Source organism: Eptatretus burgeri, chromosome 2, assembly GCF_056783735.1.
Source record: "Eptatretus burgeri isolate ZD-2024b chromosome 2, Ebu_testis_v1, whole genome shotgun sequence".
Classification (NCBI taxonomy): Eukaryota; Metazoa; Chordata; class Myxini; order Myxiniformes; family Myxinidae; genus Eptatretus; species Eptatretus burgeri.
In genome coordinates this window covers 130,370,170-130,382,669 of record NC_140962.1, presented here as the reverse complement: position 1 = coordinate 130,382,669, position 12,500 = coordinate 130,370,170, and the positions used below count along the sequence as shown (strand labels likewise).

The following is a 12,500-nucleotide window of genomic DNA, read 5'->3' as shown; positions in this document are numbered from 1 at the left end:
GACAACGGATGCGTGCGTTGCGGTGATCTCAAAGCCAGGTTTGCTTACATCATTTTTTTCTTCATTTCATCCCTACTCTTCTTTTCTGATTATTCTTGAGGTAAATCCGAGTGATGTGCGCCGTCTATGTGAGATGGGCCCTCACGGAGGCCAGCGCGTGCGGTGCCGCTGCGAGGAAACGATGACGCGTGAGCATTAACAGTGCAGAGCCCTCGTTCCCAAGTGAGAACCTCGACCAAACGTGTGCGGCGATTCATACAGTGCACTTGCCAGTTCGGGAATATCGACTCGAGCTTCCAATGATCATGGGGAAGATTGCCGGTTGCATTAAAAAGGCATACGAATGAATATCTCTTAAGAGGCTGCACGAATGGTGTTTTTCACAACACAGAAAGCACAGCCAGCATGACGCCCACTTTGCACGAAACACGTACGGATGCCGATAAAAAAAACACCACGCCACGTTGGGCGGGATGCGAGTGTGTGAAGTAAAAGTGGTGCGGTCCTTTTCAACCAAATATCTGAGACATATCAGTGTTCGCCTCGTGCACACGCTAACAGAGTCGTGCGGACGTGAGCTCTGGCCACGTGCGTAATGGCCCAACCCCGGCTCTGTATGGAATGTGCTCGAAGGCAGACACGTACGCCGCTCGCGACGTTGTTATCGTACAAAGCAGGGCACGAATGCACCGCTCGCGACGTTGTTATCGTACAAAGCAGGGCACGAATGCACCGCTCGCGACGTTGTTATCGTACAAAGCAGGGCACGAATGCACCGCTCGCGACGTTGTTATCGTACAAAGCAGGGCACGAATGCACCGCTCGCGACTTTGTATCCTATTTCCTCAATATCTGACACATATCGGTGTTCGTCCCACGCACACACAAGCAGAATCAGGCGAGCGCGAGCAGTGACCACGTGGGCCATGGTGGATTCGCGCGTACTGCGCAACACATGCATGGATTTCTCCATCACAAGGTACCTTCGGCCCTCGCGGGCAGCAGCAGATTCCCACGGATGGTGAACGTCTTCTCGTCTCTTTGGCCAGCGAAGCTGCGATCGAGCAGGGGAATGTTGTACAGTGCGGGCACCGTTGGCACGCGCGGAGCGGGCGCGTATATCGGCGCTGGTCGAACGCCCGAGTGGGCATGCGGGACCCTCGGCAGGTCGCCAGGGCATGGCCCGGGGGGTTTTGCAGGACGATTCGCGTGCCAATTTCGGTGTGGGGCGATTTGTGTCATGTCGTGGGGTCGGAGCAGAATATTTTCGTTGTCTGATATGACCTTGCCGGAAACGAAGTGGTGTGGTTTCCGGACAAAGTTGGGGGGCCGCGTGAGGGGTCGGGCCAATCGGGGCACCTGATTCAGGTGATGACGCTTCGCTTTGGGGTGGCCCCCCACCCCGCAAGTCCTATAAAGTTTGGAGCGGTCCCTCCGCCTTTCTCTCTCTCTTGCCTCGCCCTCGTCGACATCGCAACGACCCGCCTCCTGCTGCCTAGAATCCGCCTCCTCATCTCCGCCCACACGATGTTGACCCCAACCACCTACCTGGTCCCGCCTACCACTCCATCCACGCACTCTGGACTCCACCCCTTCTCCACTCATGCCCCTCCTTCACCACGAACACGGTCTCCACACGTGCTGCTGAAGCCAGAGACGACGTGCCAGCTGTCGGGTACCGCACCACAGAGCACCCCCCCCCCCCGAAATGTATTGGTGGCGCGTTCGTGCAATCAAATACAAAGGCACCGAGATCGTAGCCACAACTCCTCTCCCTTCTTGTTTCAATACTTTCTCTTCATTGAGGTGTGTGTGTGTGTGTGTGTGTGTGTGTGTGTGTGTGTGTGTGTGTGTGTGTGTGTGTGTGTGTGTGTGTGTGTGTGTGTGTGTGTGTGTGTGTGTGTGTGTGTGTGTGTGTGTGTGTCCTGGCACCTGTCTACTTCAGCAAGACTGCAGAAGATCGTTATTGTTATCATTATTATTGTTAGTATTTTCGCATTAAGTCTGCTCTGTGTCCGCTTTTGTAATCTGCTTTTTTATTTGCTGCACCACACCTCTCCCCCCTATCTCTGCACAAAACATCCTAATAAATCTTGATCGTGCCACATACCATTCCTCGCCCATTGTTAATAAATTATTATAAGAAATGTTCCCAGCTTGTTTTTGTGGTTTCTTTCATTGATCCAGCATGGTCCGAATCCAATCTTAGCCGGGACTTTATTCCCAACAACACGTTCCTTTTAGCCGGTACGTCCTTGGCAGTGTCGCTCAGCTGCATCCGATCCGGGAAAGTGATCAGATCTGGTAGAGTGATCTGGTTCGGACAAGGCGTACCGAGGGCGTGTTCCCCGGTAACTAAACCACGTGTTTAATTTGGTAACCCGATTAACCAATAGACGGGAGAACCCTAGGTCACGCGGTTGAGTTATTGGCGTCCACAGTCAGTTAAGCTACCCGCTGTGTCACCGAATTATCCATGTGCTGCGGCCTACAATTCAGGGGAGTCTGGTGGGAGCCGAGATAGCTTCCCCCCCCCCCTTGTGGTCTTCTCACCCGTCCCCTAGCCCGCAACAATATATATATATATATATATATATATATACATATATACATATATATATATACATACATATATACATATATATATATATATATATACATATATATATACATAGTTACGGATTTAGCGGTGGCGGGGCTCGCACCCAACTCTCGACGGCCAAATGTTGAAATTCGGCGTCACTTAACAGCACTGCCGTCTCCGAGGTTACAACGCCGGCTGGCTCGGCACAGGCCTCTGGTTACGTGCCTCAGATCACGAGACCAAAATACACATGTGCCTTGCCAGCTGGGGAAATAGACCCCGGTTACAGACTGGTTTTATCAGAGACCGAGCGAATTCTGCCAGTCTGTAAACATTTTAGTTATATATACCAATCAAACGAATTGTTTCTCAGCACGGCACAAATAATTCAAGGCGGAAAATCTTGTATAACTCAGCCAGATTTATTGGGGACACATCGGGGAACACAACACAAGCAAAACATTCACGACAATGTTATTGTTACGTTTGGGGGGGGGGTATGCATTCAAAGGGTAATTAGGATGTTTAATTAGGTATGCCATACTGTTCGAGTGTACCAGGATCTTGATGTAATAAGTAGCAATTCAGTGGTGATAAGTTGTCTAGTAAATGTCCATTTCTTCAAGGGGGAAATGATAATTGTCACGTAATTAGATAGGGACACGGGATAGGGCAAGTGTGTCTGCGTAAACCCCTTTTAGTATTCTCTGGAGGCTTGCCGTGACTCACAGGACAGTGCTGTGGATGGCTCCGCCCCGTGATCACGATTGGCGGAAGGCGAGAGCGGTGGGCCAATAAAACGGCTCGATTGGAAGTGACGAGGACGGGAGGATAAAAAGGTTCTGTTCGGGGGTCGAAAAGGAAGAGGAAGAAGATCGGGAGAGAAAGATGGTTTTTTTGGGGTGGAGGTTGTTGTGCTGGGAGCGTGCTTGTTGTTGCGCTGATTCGGCCCTGGTTTCATGGTGTCTTGTAGCCTTGCTGAGCCTCGTGCCTCACCTTGGTTGGCTCTGGGGTTCTGCTGGCTCGGAGTACGGGGTCGAACGGCGGGCGGACCTGCCTCCCTCTCCTGCTCGCAATTTGGCGCCAGAACTGGTTCCCTGGCGGCTGTGAGCGGACTTGGGCCAAGACCAGGAGGTCGACAGCACAACGGTTTCTCCTGCCCCCCTGACGAGAGCAAGGCCAGCTCGTCCGACGCTAATCCAGGGACTGTTGCGTCCACACCACGGTCCAGCCTGACCACCAGAAATAGCTACGTTTTGTGTGTGTGTGTGTGTGTGTGTGTGTGTGTGTGTGTGTGTGTGTGTGTGTGTGTGTGTGTGTGTGTGTGTGTGTGTGTGTGTGTGTGTGTGTGTACCTGGCGCCTTAGAGGGTTTGAGATTTGTATATTCATTGGAATTGTCTGTGTTTTCCCCACGCCCGATCCCACACCATCCTGTCGAATCGCCCCGGATCCCTCTTCTTGCTGAGTCTTGTTATTTCTGGTTAGAGGAATAAACGTTATCAACTCAGTGAAAAGCGACTCGTGCCACCTTCCTCGTCCCGTTTGCGGTAGAGCGATTAGAACCGCCATCTTTGCGTTATAAATAAATAAACCGCCTCCATCGTTTCGGCTCATTCTATGTTGGCGGGACTGTTCAAGTCCCGTGGACGTCACATTGGTGTCAGGGTGTTGGATGTTCGAACCCCTCTAAATTATATTTGGTATCGGGAGAATATACCAAGATTAAAATCTCGCCAAGAATTGGAATATAAAATCACTACAGAAAAGCGCGCGAGCGCGGGAAAATTTTGGCGGGATTTTTCAAAGTTAATTTGATTGGCGGCAAATGGGACTTCTGCACCATGGCGGATGTGCAGATGTTTGAGGAGGAAGGCCACGTGTCTGGCAGCGAGTCGGGGGAAGAAGGGAGGGACGGGGGTAGGGTTGGAACCTCCCCCATTCCGAGCGTGGACCGTGCTTCATCGCCCGTAACGGGGCCGGTAACGCCGGAAACCGGTGCGATGACGATCCAGACACTGTTGGAACGTTTAAGAGCGGACATGACGGTACAAATGGCAAATCAATTCGAGACACAGAGGGCAGAAATGACGGCACAGGGGGCACAAATGGAAAATCAATTTGTGACACAGAGGGCAGAAATGACGGCACAAATGGCAAAAATGACGGCACAGGGGGAAGAAATGACAGATCAATTGGGGGTAATGGGGGAACAGTTGGGTGCACGGATTGATTTAATGAGGGATGAATTGGGGGAAAAGATGGAGAAAATGAAAACTGAGATGCAGGAGTGTGTGGATGTTAAATTGGGAGAAATACAAAGCAAATTCGAGGATAGATTGGAGGAAACAAAGGTAGAAATTACATTGGAGGGGGAAAATATACGGAAAAAATTGGTAGATAAAATTGATGCAACGAACATTCGGGTTGATAAAGTGGATGAAAGCCTGGAACGTCATCGTGCCTGTGTGGATGCTCGTATGCAGCTGCAAGTTGAAGAGTGGGGAGAGCTGAGGAAGCAAGGGATGAATTTGGCGGAGGAGGTAAAAGAATTGGAGGCTCGTTTGGACGAACAAGATAAAATTATGAGCCAAGATGAAGTCTTGGATAGAGGCCTGGTAGAGCTGTCTTTTGTAAGTAGAGTGTCCGGGTTGGTTGATGAGCAGCTACAAACTCGCGACGGAGCCTTAGAGGAGGTTGTGCGGGCCCAGAAGATCCTGCGGGAAGAGGTGAATTGGTCCATTCAACGTTTGGAACAGGAGGCAAAATTGACCCATGAGACCCTCACCACAAAACATCTTTGGCCACAGTGGGCTCCGAAATTGAATACGCAGCCACAAGGGTGTTTGATCCCTGGGCTGGATTCGGACAAGGGAGAAACTGAGAAGCGGGCCACCGTAAAAGTGATCCCCCTGGTAAATTTTGACGGGTCAGGGAGCGTTGAAGCTTTTCTGACGCAATTTGAGTGCATTTCCCGACTAAACGGGTGGAATGAGCGGGAACATACAGGGAATTTGATGGCAACGTTGCGGGGACCAGCCGCAGATGTGTTAAATGTGATCGGGGAGGGATGTTGACCAGCTCCCACATTTGCGAGGCGTTGAGCCGTCAGTTTGGGTTCGCGGCAAACTGTGATCTGGTGCGGGCCCAGCTCCAGCACCGCAGATTAAAGCCGGGTGAGACAGTGCAGGAGCTGGCACAGGACATTTACCAATCAGTCAGGATCGCGTATCAGGACCTTACAGTGGAGGCATGGGACAGACTGGCACTAGAGAAATTTTTAGCTGCTCTTCCTGACCCTGAGGTCCGAGCGCTAGTGGAGTTACAGGATCCACCCACCGTTCACCGAGCGGCTGAGTGCGCAGCCAGGCTGGCCTCGTGGAGACGGCCGGGTCGGGTGCCAGAGAGGCCATCGGTGACGGTCCGACAGGCGGAGATTCAGGATCAGGGAGGGGGGCTGGGAGAAATTGGCATTACCCAAATGTTTCAGGAAATTTGCCAGAAACTGTCAAGTTTGATAAAGGGTAATCCGGTAGTTAGTGCGCCAAAGCGGCGGGGTCCAGCCCAGCCAATAGAACAATTTGATTATGGCCGAGGGGGTCCGGAACCGGAAGAGACATTTCACCGATACTCACGGGGGCCTTTTATGGGGAGTTGTTTCCGGTGCGGGCGAAGAGGACACGTGCAACGATATTGCCGGTACCCGGCGATGGAGGGACCCTCCAATAGACTTTTAGACTCGGAGAGGGTGAAACCTCCTGCTGAACCGCCAGGTCTATCCGAGATGCCCTTTCATAGGTCGGGTCCGGAGATCACTGTCGGGGGTCGGGGAGACTAGATTGGACTGAGCATATACGGCCATGCTCAGCTGCTGAGTTTGTGGCGAAGTGCCCTCCTTTGGTGAAAAAAGTGAATTGTGGAAAAATTGGCATGGGTTGGTAAGTTCTGCTGGGTTTTAGAGTGACAATAGGGACAGTGGGTAATTGATAACAAAGCGGGCACGAGTGGCTGTCCAATGGCTGGTGCGTGGATCGGGTGAGGAGAAGTGCTGTGTGAGTTGTTTCAAGTTAAGAAGTGAAATGTATGGTGCACACATTGATTTTTTTTTATTGGACATGGTGTGGTAACAGGGAAGGTCATGGTCGGTGAAGTGTTAGAAATGCAGGTGTCACATGTAAGGCCGATGGGGTGGGGGAGTCGTGTGGGTTTTGTGGGTGGGGATGATGTGCTTGTCCGCAGGGATTGCTGAAGCTCACGGTGAGCGGGAATTGCGACCCCCTTCAAGGAGATTCACCCCTGGTGGCTAATGGTGACAGTGTCTGGAGGCAACTGGGAGAGGGTCTGGTTGGGCGACCAAGGCGGGTAGGACCTTGGCGACCCAGGAAGGCCAGAGGAGCCAGTGAGACCCCTTCTAGTGTGTTGTACGGGATGAGAGCTGATGGCTACCGGGGGGGGGGGGTGGGAATCAAAAGGAGCGGGGCGGAGAAACGTCCGGGTTGGACTAAAGCTTACCTGTGGGCATGTTTGCACCTGAGATGCCCCCATTATCTTGTGGTAACCCACCCCACGGCCATGACGGGATTCAGCCTGCATCATTAAAATGGGGACCATGACCTAGAAATGTGATGATGACCATGGTGTGAGTGTTGTGAAGATGTGTGAGTCCCACTCGATCCCGCACAACTTGACATGTGCAGCAAGGGCATGATGTCCGCATAATTTTGGGGCAAGCAAATTTGAAAATTGGCTCCCCAGATAACGCTGGGTCTATTAGCATCCACTGGGGGAGGCGGTCAAGTGTAAATATCCTGTGAATAGTGTCGTTAAAGCTTAGAGTAGGAATGTAAAGTATAAGTGTTGTGTTTTTGTGGAACCTTTTGTTTCCCCTCCCCAGATCACTGGAAGAGTGTTGGGCAAGAGCGATGATCCAGAGGATGGAGTGCAACTTCGCTCAGTGCTCTCATGTGATAAAAAAAAATGAATGATTGTTTAGGCGAGGATAAGGCCATAAGGGGGTAGTACATTAAGCAGGATAGGTAAGTTAGCTGCGACTCGCTGCCCATTGCCCCTCCTGCTTTATTTCGTTAGGTGTGAGTCAGTAAGTGTTAAGGCTGGTACGGTAGCGCCTGTGATATACCTTGCAGGAGCTGCGGTACCAGAGGAGGGGGCAGTGTTACGTTTGAGGGGGGGTATGCATTCAAAGGGTAATTAGGATGTTTAATTAGGTATGCCATACTGTTCGAGTGTACCAGGATCTTGATGTAATAAGTAGCAATTCAGTGGTGATAAGTTGTCTAGTAAATGTCCATTTCTTCAAGGGGGAAATGATAATTGTCACGTAATTAGATAGGGACACGGGATAGGGCAAGTGTGTCTGCGTAAACCCCTTTTAGTATTCTCTGGAGGCTTGCCGTGACTCACAGGACAGTGCTGTGGATGGCTCCGCCCCGTGATCACGATTGGCGGAAGGCGACGGCGGTGGGCCAATAAAACGGCTCGATTGGAAGTGACGAGGACGGGAGGATAAAAAGGTTCTGTTCGGGGTCGAAAAGGAAGAGGAAGAAGATCGGGAGAGAAAGATCGTTTTTTGGGGTGGAGGTTGTTGTGCTGATTCGGCCCTGGTTTCATCGTGTCTTGTAGCCTTGCTGAGCCTCGTCCCTCACCTTGGTTGGCTCTGGGGTTCTGCTGGCTCGGAGTATGGGGTCGAACGGCGGGCGGACCTGCCTCCCTCTCCTGCTCGCAATTTGGCGCCAGAACTGGTTCCCTGGCGGCTGTGAGCGGACTTGGGCCAAGACCAGGAGGTCGACTGCACCACGGTTTCTCCTGCCCCCCTGACGAGAGCAAGGCCAGCTCGTCCGATGCCAATCCAGGGACTGTTGCGTCCACACCACGGTCCAGCCTGACCACCAGAAATAGCTACGGTGTGTGTGTGTGTGTGTGTGTGTGTGTGTGTGTGTGTGTGTGTGTGTGTGTGTGTGTGTGTGTGTGTGTGTGTGTGTGTGTGTGTGTACCTGTTGCCTTAGAGGGTTTGAGATTTGTATATTCATTGGAATTGTCTGTGTTTTCCCCATGCCCGATCCCACACCATCCCGTCGAATCGCCCCGGATCCCTCTTCTTGCCGAGTCTTGTTATTTCTGGTTAGAGGAATAAACGTTATCAACTCAGTGAAAAGCGACTCGTGCCGCCTTCCTCGTCCCGTTTGCGGTAGAGCGATTAGAACCGCCATCTTTGGGTTATAAATAAATAAACCGCCTCCATCGTTTCGGCTCATTCTACGTTGGCGGGACTGTTCAAGTCCCGTGGACGTCACATTATAATGAATCTATAACCCGTTCTTAACTAGGAAGCTACGGATTACGGGTTTCGAAGGGAACTCTAGCGAGATAAACCTTAGACAACATGCAGACAAGACACGGACAACATGCAGACAAGACACGGACAACATGCAGACATGACACAGAGTACTTGGTGATGCTTCATGGACGAGAGAAAAAGTGTCGGAGGCACGAATGTGGCTCGTGACAAGCCGATGTCTACGGATTTGAGCGCCCAAGCTCAAACACGCCGCGTGGTCATGCTTTTGTCACACCGCCAACGCACGTAGCCTCAGCGCGTTCAGCCCCAGTAAGGTCGACAGTACCAGAGCGGAAGGTCCACGTGTGCTCCAGCTGGCCCTTCACAAGGTCCAGCATACAAATCCAGGCCTGGCCTGTTCACCAGTCAAGGCCAAATCAGGGTGTTGTGCTACGCAGGCGGATCGACAAAGGTGTCGAGGACCTCATCATAATAGTCGATCGCAGACTGCCCTCATGCAGTTCCTCCTGCCTCTTTCACGAAGCAGATCGCAGACAGACACAGCCGTCCCCTACACAGCCGATCGCGACTCCCACTCGTCGTTTCTCTCCAGCAGAAGGCAGACTGACCTCATTCAGTCCCTTCCTTGCCTTTCTTTCGGCTCGCTCTTTACGAAAAGCGGATCGCAAAAACCCTCATGCAGTCTCTCCTACTGCCGATCACCCGACCCGACACTCGTCGTTTCTCTGTTGCCTTCCCGGCGCTCGCTCGCCTCGAAGCCGACTGCAGACTCACACACAGCCAGTTCTATTCAGCCGATCACAGACTTTGGCGCTCTCAGTTTCACCTCTCAGCTCAGGCAGATCCACCACTGCCTTTTCGGCGCTCCTGCAGTTTCACTTCCTCTTTCTTTTGGGGCGCGCCCCTTTACGAAGCCTACAAACTCCTCCCCCTACCAGAGCGCTGGGCGGGGACTCGTTCGGAGAGGGAAAGAAGACGAAGAACCTCTCGGTACACCACAACTGTACGAACAATGAACATGCCTCCTACACCTCCCGACACACATGTAACGTCCATTTACCGAACAACCTGGCTGAACATGCATTTCATGGGGGATCTGGGATAATCCTACATTTAATAACACACTAAGGGCCATTTCCGCAACAATATATATATATATATATATATATATATATATATATATATATATATATATATATATATATATATATCGTTTTTGACCCCATCTCTCAATGGTGAGGAATCGCTTGTGAAATAATTAAAAAAATTATTGTATCCGGATTATGGATCTTTAGCAAAATCGAAATTTGTCCTCATCACATGCCCAACCTGTCCATCAAGTTTCGTCCGAATCAGTCTATAACTTTTTGAGATATCCTGCTCACTGAAAGACAACCAGACAAACAGACAGTGGTGAAAACAACCTCCGTCCACATTCAGTGGTGGTGGTAACAAAGTTGAATTGGTGTTGCATGATGGGTAAAAGAAAAAAAGCGCAGGTTTGGAAAATCTCAAAAATGTAATACAATTAATCACTTTAAATCAAGATGAAAATAATGATCACAGGGAAAAGAAAATGCCATGACCTTACCTTTCAAATGGTCATTTTCAGAGCGCATTATATCAACAAGAGAATTTTCCAAGGAGTGCATGCTCATGGGATCAAAGATACGGCCCCTGTCGTGTAGCTGAAACAAATAAAAAAATATATATCTATATATGTATTACAAAAATAAAACAAACATTTGTAATTTTCACATGAAAGTATCATTGAGCATTTATATGACTCTGGAACCTTGTGGAGATTATGCTTCCTTGCTCATTTTTATAATATACTGTACAATAAGGTTTTTTTTCTTCTTCTTTCTTTCCAATACTGGGGATATACCAACCAATACCTATCACGGACAGGTGATGGGATGGTATGGGGTTTGGTAGGGTGGGGAGGACATAAAACACCAACAATCACACAACAAATTGAATAAATGAAGACAACAATCTCACGATGGTTGGGCTAAAAGCACCACCTTGGGAATACCATGACATCATCCAGCGCTTTGTGTACTTCTTTTTGAACGGTCACAATTATTGCCATATTTTTATGGGGTTGGCCATGAGAAGTTCGTGGCCCAAGTCTTTCACAAACTGGTTGGCCAAATCTGACGTTCGACTAAGGTTCAGGCAGGAATTTCGAATTTGTTCAGGGTGCCGGTGTGAGCTCGCCTACTCTTCGCGAAGGACACCAAATGATCTTTATCAACCACCAACTAATGCCGGCAGACGGCGCACCCAGTTTGATGTCCCTCCGAGGGATGGCACACACACACTGATGAATCACCTTGCCTGTGATACACTGGGATGGCAGTTGATACCTGGGTTGAGATTCAAACCCAGGCTACACAGCTTAGAGGTGGGTGTGCGTACCTCTAGGCCATCCTGCCAGCCCTTCTTCCAGCATGCCGGACACCAAAGAAAAAAAAAATACTTTGGACTGGGCTAAACAGAATAAAAGTCAGAAGTACCTTTCGACAGTAGAAACGGAATTGTAAAACAATGTCAACAAAGTTTGATCACAATGTACAAAGCGTTGAGAGGATATAGGAATGAGACAGACAGACAGACAGTCATGTATTATGACTGTGTCTGTCTGTATTGATTCCTCATAATTCACGACCCATTAATGTCCATTACATTTGCCTGTAAGGGAATAGAAATGTACAAAAGCGAATATTTGTTTTCTTCTCTGCCATTTCCATCCCTGAATAGATCATGCTGTGCATGTTATTATGTTTCCTCAAATCCTATTTTGCCAAGGAGAACAATATTTATATGAGATGCATGCAAAACATTTGCAATCTGTTTTTTTTTTTTTAAAGGATACAAGCACAATTATTAGGCTTACACAATGCAATATGGAAGGCAGAGGCTATTGTAATTGGCATGTGTGTCAGTGAGCGTGCGAATCCATACGTAGATTTACATTAATGTCTCGAACCGTAGATCGTTCATTCTCAGAGATGCTGTAAACCATTAAATGCTGTCTTGTTAGCTTCCAAAGCAGGTGTCAAACCGTTTGAGAGCTTAGAGTTTACGTCCTGTCAGTCAGTCCATCGCCTCTACTCGAAATAACTAGACGCATTTCTTTCATATTTGGCACATGTATGCAATAATATCGAGGCATGGGCACATCAAATTAATTTGGGATTGGAGCCAAAAGTCATGGAACACACTTATTTCAGAATTTTTGGGATGAATTTGTTCTTTTTACAGGAGAGAATATTTCAGGGGTGCACTGTATATGCTTTCAGGAGTGCACTGTATGCCCCCATTAGAATAGGTGTAGCATATCCCTGTGTGTCGTATGAGGCGATCATGGTTGCGTCAGAAAGGGCATCCAGTGTAAAACCTATGCCAAATCATTATGCGGACAATAAAACGGATTTCCATTCCGGATCAGTCGAGGCCCGGGTTACCAACGACCGCCACCCGTACTGACTGACTGTTGGTCCACCTTCAGTGCTGACTGTTGGTCAGCGGGGTACCGGTGGAAATTGTGTTACTGCTAGGCGAAGGAGGAGAAGGAGACGGGGAAGGCAGGTCCA

General features: G+C 49.6%; 1 protein-coding gene across 3 annotated transcripts in view; it reads right to left on the bottom strand.

Moving 5' to 3' along the window:
• Positions 1-12,500, bottom strand: part of LOC147033123 (cytoplasmic polyadenylation element-binding protein 2-like) — a 121,600-nt gene that overhangs the window by 70,213 nt on the left and 38,887 nt on the right. For all 3 annotated transcript variants that reach the window (XM_085871222.1, XM_085871223.1, XM_085871224.1), the window contains exon 2: positions 10,490-10,586. In XM_085871222.1, the coding sequence (XP_085727348.1) occupies positions 10,490-10,586 (97 nt within the window). The remainder of the gene's footprint in view (positions 1-10,489; positions 10,587-12,500) is intronic.